Source organism: Camelina sativa, chromosome 3, assembly GCF_000633955.1.
Source record: "Camelina sativa cultivar DH55 chromosome 3, Cs, whole genome shotgun sequence".
In the NCBI taxonomy this organism is placed as follows: Eukaryota; Viridiplantae; Streptophyta; class Magnoliopsida; order Brassicales; family Brassicaceae; genus Camelina; species Camelina sativa.
In genome coordinates, this window is record NC_025687.1 from 22,263,571 (window position 1) to 22,271,806 (window position 8,236).

Consider the following 8,236-nt stretch of genomic DNA (forward strand, 5'->3'; position numbering starts at 1 on the left):
CATTCTTGTTTTCTCTTCTTCTTTTGTTTTTCTTTCAAGTTTATGATAGAAAACAATATTCAAAGCAATTGAAGTATTTTATTTATATGGAGTAATTTGCGTACAACGCATTAGTCAAAACAGAATCAAGAATAGATGTTGATATGAACGATGAAGAAAGCTTTTACCATTGTTAGAAGAATTGCAAATATAGTAAAACTTATGGTATTTATCTATCTCCATGATTTAAAAAGACAAGACTATATCATCAGTTGTATCTGTGCTTAAGTAACCATGGAGCTAATCTGATAAAGTTTGGTCTCTTAGTGAATGTATGATGCCTCTTAGTTAAGAGGTAGGTAAACTACTAATGAAAACAGAGTAATCAAAATTTATGTTTAGCGTTAACCAGAAATTAAAAGCACTAAAATGTGTTCCGAGTAAATGTTGAATATTTATTAAGGAACAGGCTTAACCCGAATCAGAAACATATGAAGAACATTAACGAATAAAAACAGTATAGTATCATCTTCTTTCGCAACTCATTCCATATCCAAGAGGAATATAAAGGACAAATTCAAGGCTAAACCACAGAAAACCGAACCAAAATCCAACCCGGTTAAGATACGATTTGGCTTGTTATAGGTGGCTCACTCCTTTAAGGTCGTCGTCCTAGTGTGTGGGATGTGATACATAAGAAATCAAAACCGCAAATCAAAAATCAAAACCAAAATCGAATAAAACCAAACCAGACAAAAAGCGTGACATACCGTCTTCCCTTTAAATGTGAATGGGCTTGTCATAGGTGGCCATGGCAGCTTCCTTAAGAGCCTCACTCATAGTGGGATGAGCGTGACAGACTCTAGCGATGTCTTCACTCGATGCATCGTAGTTAATCGCAAGAACCGCCTCATGAATGAGTTCCCCAGCGTTTGGTGCCATAATGTGAACCCCCAGGATCTTATCCGTCTCCTTGTCAGCCAAAATCTTAACCAAGCCTTCTGCATTATCTATGGCCTTCGCTCTGCTATTGGCCATGAATGGGAATTTCCCAACTCGGTAAGTCACACCATCTTTCTTCAGCTGTTCTTCGGTTTTACCAACTGAAGCAACCTCAGGATGCGTGTAGACAACACCAGGAACCTTGTCGTAATCCACATGGCCGTGTTTCCCTGCTATGAACTCCACACAAGCAACACCGTCTTCTTCGGCTTTGTGAGCAAGCATTGGTCCTGGAATCACATCTCCAATAGCATACACTCCTGGGACATTGCTCACGAACCTCTCATTCACCAGAATCCTCCCGGCTTTGTCAGTTTCCACTCCGATTTTCTCCAGATCAAGTCCAGATGTGAACGGTGTTCTTCCTGCTGAGACAAGGACCACATCAGCTTCCAGAATGGTCTGGTCTCCTCCTTCTGCAGGTTCCACAGTAAGCTTCACACCATCAGAGGAGGAATCCACGGAAACAACTTTAGTCTTGAGCATGAACTTCATCTTTTGCTTCTCGAGTGAACGTTGAAACTGCTTGCGGATTTCGCCATCCATAGAAGGAACGATATCCCCAGCAAACTCAACCACCGTGACCTCTGATCCAAGCCTACCCCAAACAGAACCCATCTCGAGCCCAATATATCCCGCACCAATCACAATCAGTTTCTTGGGGATTTCCGATAGAGACAAAGCTCCAGTCGACGAAACAATCTTCTTTTCATCAATCGTAATACCAGGCAAAGACTTAACATCTGAGCCAGTAGCAACAATGATGTGTTTGCCTTTCACAACAGTGTTACCTCCATCGATTGTCTCCACAGAGACTTCATTGGGGGAAAGAAACTTACCATATCCCTTAACATAAGTTACCTTGTTCTTCTTGAACAAACCCTCAATACCACGAGTGAGGTTCTTAACCGCATTATCTTTCTGAGCCAACATAGCAGGAAGATCTACCTCAACTGAAGAAACCTTGACACCATGTTTAGCGAAAACATGCTTCGCCTCATGATACATATGTGAAGAGTGAAGAAGAGCCTAACACATCAAAAACAACACAAACAAAAAATGGATTAACTAAGCTAATAACATCATCATCATAACTTGAATCAGTATCTCAGAACACAAATTGCTAATGTTACTGTATCACAGAAACTTCTATTTCATTTCCATGGATTCAAGAAGACGAATACATACTTATGGAGTAATTGTGCCCAAGAAAATGAGAATCATTCTCCAGATTGATTAAATCACTACGATGATCAGCAAAATTGAAGAAACGAGAGGGGATGATTAATTGAAATTGAGACCTTGGAAGGAATGCAGCCGACGTTGAGACAAGTACCACCGAGTGCGCCGCGTTTCTCGATACAAGTGGTTTTGAGACCAAGCTGAGCCGCTTTGATCGCGGCTACGTAACCGCCGGGACCGCCGCCGATGATGACGACGTCGTTCTCATCAGATCCTGAAGAGGCGAAGCCACGGGAGAGGGAAAAGGAGAGTTTGAGAGCGTCAGTGGGAGAGTTGGATAAGTTTCTGGTGAGAAAATACGCCTTTCTCCTGGCTAAATTCGCCATCGCCATTGTTGTTCGAGAGAGAGAGAGAGAGGGAAAGAGAGACTTGGCTGTAGAGATGAACAGAGCCGGCAAATGTCAAGAGAGGCTCTTAAAACCCTTGTTTTTTCCTCTTCAGATCACAAATATTAATATTTCCATAATTTACCAAATTTTATACATTTTTAAGAAAAGTATATAGATACTTTGATTTGTTAATAGAAGTATGTGGATACTTGAATTACATAAATCTCAATTATGTCCAAATTTGGAATTCATTATTTAAATCCACAATTTGAATGTTTTTTTTTTTGTCAAAAATATTTCAATTTTTTATATTCATAACAACTACACTTATGTTTTTACTTTTGAAGAAGGGTGAAGACTGAAGAAGGCTTTGGTTTCACACTAATCACGTAATATTCACTGTAACACAAATTGCTAATGATAATCTAGTAATATAAACAAAAATTTCCCAATAAAACTGTATTTCAGAAATTAGATTATCATTAAAAAGTTGAGTAACCCTACTTTATTCAATTGATATTGCATAGGAAATATATGGACATGAATTTTTTTGGAGGAGATAAGAGATAAAGATAGAGATGATGAGAAGCATTGACAGAAGGTTAGGATTGAAGCTTTTGAGATAAAACTCCAAAACCTTTCACAGTCCACAAAAACTCTCGACTTCCACAGATATAGTAGAGAGATAGAGAGAGTCTTAAACCAACCCTCATGCTCTCTCAGACAAAAATCTAGACTCAGATACTTAAATTAAATATCCTTAAAACAATCAATAATGGGTACAAATCGCTAATCCTCAAAAACAAAAACCAATTCCAAATAATCAGTTTTCAATAATCCTAGCAAAACTTCAGGCTGCTTTTTCTCTCTATCTCCCTCTCTCTCTCTCTCTCTCTCTCTGAAACAACCAAAAAACACAGATCAATCAAAAATGAGTAACCACATTACAAACATGTTCTTAACTCTCTATCACTCTCTAAGTCTCTTATTTTATCTTTATCCAATTGAATCTCAAATTAGAGAAATAATCATTCGATCAGTAACACCGATCCCTGTATATACTGCCAAAAACACTGCTTTCACTCTCCTCCAAGCATTGCTTGTAACCGAGACCGGGCTTCATCAGAAACGCAGAATCTTAATCTTCTCCTCTGAGGTTGTTTAGGTGAAGATGGGATCGAGGATAAGCAGATGACTACCACCGTCATATTATCTGACGAGTTAAGTCTTGCTGCTTCTTTTCCAAGTTCCATTGCACATTGTCTCGGGTCACCATGCCTCCTCAATCCTTGCCTTACATTACTCACTGCATTCTGGCTTGACAACACATCCCATATACCATCACATGCCAAAATCAAGAACTCGTCGTCCTCTGTTAGAATGATCTGTTGAATCTCTGGGTCCGAAATCAATGGAGAGGAGGACTTAGTGAAAGGATTCTTCAGCTCCCAATCCCCAATGGCACGGGTGACAGCAAGGACCCCGTTGAGGTATCCGTCCTCAAAGTATCCTCCTAAATCCTCAATCCGCTTTCGTTCTGGCTCATATGTTGATCTGTGATCGAAAGACATATCAACAGCAACTCCTCTCCTACAAAGCACTGCACGGCAATCTCCAGCATTAGCAACCAAAAGATGTCGTCCGATTATGAGAGCGGTCAAAGCAGTTGTCCCACATGAACCACTGACAATACTTTCATCAGCCATGGCTAGATCAGCCAAAGCAAAAGCCTTTCGGTGAGAATTCTCCAGTTCTTCTAAGAAAAAAGCGTCCACAATGGAGGGCATCTCCGGAAACACAGCATCTTGAAAAAACAATCTTGTCAAATTCTCCTTCATGTAAACTGCTGCCTCAGGCCCACCATGGCCATCAAACACACCATAAAAAGCACTTGGTAACGAGAAGTTGAAGGATCCAAGATGAGCTGACAAGTCGTCAATGCAAACGTGTTCATCCTCCATGGTTTCTCGGCTTCGAATGTCAGCAAAGCTCCCAGATCGTATAGCTGGGATAAACTCACTAGTTGGATATTCAATAGTAGTAGTCACACAACTCATGCCCTGTTACAACAAAAGTACATTTGTTTAACATAACTGTTCATAGATCAGATAAAACAGTAAACTTTGCAAAAACAAAATAAACAGAACAACCAGAACAGAGCAAGATCAACAATTTAAAAGCGCATTAAAGTCGTTCCCTTCATCAATATTAAAACTGATCTATGAACACCTTTAGCTAACAGTCTTCGCAATATAACAAAAAGCATAACTTCTTTCCCCTTAAAAACACCAAACTAACTTGCATTGTCTACATGATTCTTCAAGAACAGAGCAAGCCAGATTCAACATCGATATGCTTACAGAGGAAACAAACAAAAAACCTAAATCTAACCCACCAAAAAGACTCAATTTTGAGGATGAAGAATCAACATTAATCTGATCCCACTTGCAATTTAATGAATAATTTCCAAAAAAATTGGAAACCCAATTAAGAGATTAAGATGAAGAACCGTAAAAAAGAGACATACCGATCCAAATCGAGGCGTTTCAGCAGAACCGGAAATCTCAGCACGAACAGAGTCAGAAACTCGAACTTCGTCGATCTGATAATTATTCTGATCTTTTGGAGCGGAGATATGGCACTTAACGTCAAGAACCCTGATCTCAGCTTCAGCAACCACCGTTTGACTCAGAATCATGATGACTTATATAAATCCAAAAATCGAGCAGATCCGATTGAGAATTCACACACCGAAAGGTACAAAGATAAGAGAAGAATCGAAGAAGAATAAATATAAATCCCACGAAATTTGGGAGGTAAGAAGAGGTGCTTTGCTTGAACGCAATTGAGAAATTCGCCTAGAAGAATAAAAGATGAAGACAGGGGAAAAATAAAAAAAAAAGAGAAATTAGGGTTTGGTTTCTGTGTTGGGTGTTTATTTGCATTTCACCCCATGCCTTGCTATATTAAATGTAACAGTAAAATAATAGTATATTATAAAAAAAATAAAAATAAAAATAAAAACTCCTTTTAAATATTTATTTTAGAAAAGTAAAAAGAATTCTTTAACTTTTTTATTTATTTTTAATTCCAACTTCCATATGGGACAAACAAAATAAAATAGTATTAATAATAATAATAATAATAATAATAATAATAATAATAATAATAGAAATCCAAAATGTAATAAATTCTTATATATTCTTTGTGATCTTTACTCTTATCTTCTTTTTTTTTTCTAAAGTATATTAATATTCGAAGGTTTGGAAATTCCCAAAAATCTAAACGGGACATATAAGTATAAGATTATCATATTTTAAAGCTTAAATTTTTTTTTTAAATCATTGCTTTTTTTTTTCGTCTTCAATAAAAATATTTTAAAAATCATTGCTATACTTATTCTTTTCTCTATATAATGGTTTTTTTTGTTTCATGTTTCTTATCTTTAAATTTTAGAAATTGTAAGAAAATATATATGTAAATAAATAAATTATAATATAATCTACATGTTTGTCTTTTTATAATTTGAAAGTTGACAAACAAAACAATCCAACTGTTTATATGTGTGTTTTGCATATTTGAAGAAAAGTCTGAATTTGACAGCTATATACAAATATTTACAATTATTATTGGTGTAAGAAGCAACAACCATGCGTGTGTGGTGGCGCGAGGTTGAATCTTTAATCTTGGGCGTAACTTCGCTCATTTAATCTGAACAGTGGTGGTACTAATATTAAAGAAGATAAACTTAATTGAATGACGAGGTTGGAATATTTTTCTGATAATTTCTTGATATATGCTTCTTTCCTTTTCTTTTTAACCTTCAAATCAATTTTTAATAATGAAACAGAAAATTCTAAATGCACATAAGGTGACTTACTGACTTAGATGAAAGCTATAGATATTTCCAACGTAAAGATATTTATTTAAGGTAAACTCGAATAAAAAAGCATTCTCACTTGAGATGAAAACATTCTTTTGCAACTACATCCGCTATTATTATCTAATCAAGTCACTAAATTACGACCATTATGCACGATGTACGATACGATTGAGATCTTGAAATTTAAACTTTTTCCTTTGCGTTATAAAGTTTAATTTCCACTGACCATTATTCAAACGGAATGGTAACTTTTGTAAACCCTTTTGCTGAACGCCTGAACCTGAACCTACGTCAAAGCAAGTCTACATATCGGAGCTGATGGTGAAGGGGATCCTCATGGTTTTCTTTTCTTGATGATGTGGGGACAAGGTGGGATGGTAAATGATGGCTTTGGGTTTGGGTTATATCGTCTCGCCCATAACACACACGTGATAGGAAGTTATTTCGACTATACATCTTCAGCTGTACCTTTTTCCTCAAGATAACTATACTTATTCTTCAAAGGATTGCATTATTTGACTATAAGAAAATGGTGAAATATATATCTTCTACCAAAAAATATAAAAGATTCTTCTATCAAACGATTCAAGAAAGAAAGTTCATAAGATCAACATCTATAGTCTAAGGGATAATACCTAGGAGTTTTCTTTTAATACAGCGGAAATATCCATAGTGACTGTGAATGGTAGCCACTTTTGGAGGAAAAAATGATTTAAAAAAATTGAAAATTTGATTATTCATCTCTTTCATTTCCTTTCCTTTCATCTCATGTGAGAAGAATAATGAAGAGAAAAAGAAGAAAAGTTTTTCCTCCACTCTACATGAGAAGAACAAGATAAAAACTGTCCATCTCTATTTTTTTTCATCTCATTCATTTCATGGGTATATATATTTACATGAGTATCTTTTTATTATTATTCATACTTTTTATTTATCGGTCAGCCCTAAATTTGCCTAAAATGATACAAAAAATGAGCAAAATATATCTTTAATTTTATTGTAGTATATACAAATGCATTAACTATATAATAATACATTATTCTTCTATTTCTCATAAAACATTTGTCATCTTTTTTTTTTTTTGTCATCTGGTTTTTCCATTCATAAAAAAAAGATTACAATATGTAACTTTGTAAACTGATCAAAAGTTACCTAGGGTAAATGATTTAAACAAAATCAACTTAATCCACCAAAAAATAGGCTCTAAAACATTTGTCATCATCTATATATATAAAGTTAACTTTGCTCACTTCTCCTTCCTCCACATCAGCATCCACCTAATCAATTTTTTTTTGCATAAAAAATACTATTTTTAATATTCATTCATTGCATCTAATATATTAAAGGAGAAGTCGAAATGGCTCACACCATTCTCACAAAAATTGACGTCGTTTACCCTTAATGAAATTGCCCTTAAAAAAAATTCGGACAAGCTTTTATTCTCTATTTAAGTTGTTGAAACGCACCACATTCATCATCAAACTTAAGATTACTAATTTGCCATTAATGAGATTCAAAATTGGACTTTTATACCCTTTAGATTAATTAAAAAAATTAAAAAGATTAATTTTCTTAATTATCTAATCTATATAATCGTCAAAAACGTGATTTCTATAAGTTATAAAACCCTAAAACCTGAAATAATAATGGGCTTAATAGAAAACCCAACCAAATTATACCGACTTCTTTGAAACCCTAAAAATATAGGTTATTCGTTAATATAAATAGGTACATCCCTAACCATTCTCCATAATTCGAAATCTTTAAAAAAGAATAAACCCTAAATTACTCTCATGTTCTC

The 8,236-nt window shown here is 35.2% G+C and overlaps 2 protein-coding genes across 2 annotated transcripts; both read right to left on the reverse strand.

The window, feature by feature from the left end:
• On the reverse strand, positions 395-2,643 carry LOC104777716 (dihydrolipoyl dehydrogenase 1, mitochondrial). The gene is made up of 3 exons (XM_010502013.2): positions 2,283-2,643; positions 750-2,010; positions 395-651 (listed from the first exon to the last, which is right to left on the reverse strand). Exons 1-2 carry the CDS (start codon positions 2,553-2,555, stop codon positions 760-762), a joined length of 1,524 nt encoding a protein of 507 aa, XP_010500315.1. The 5' UTR covers positions 2,556-2,643; the 3' UTR covers positions 395-651; positions 750-759.
• Positions 3,285-5,479, reverse strand: LOC104777717 (probable protein phosphatase 2C 13). The gene is made up of 2 exons (XM_010502014.2): positions 5,080-5,479; positions 3,285-4,612 (listed from the first exon to the last, which is right to left on the reverse strand). The coding sequence occupies exons 1-2, from the start codon at positions 5,248-5,250 to the stop codon at positions 3,632-3,634; spliced, it is 1,152 nt and encodes a 383-aa protein (XP_010500316.1). The 5' UTR covers positions 5,251-5,479; the 3' UTR covers positions 3,285-3,631.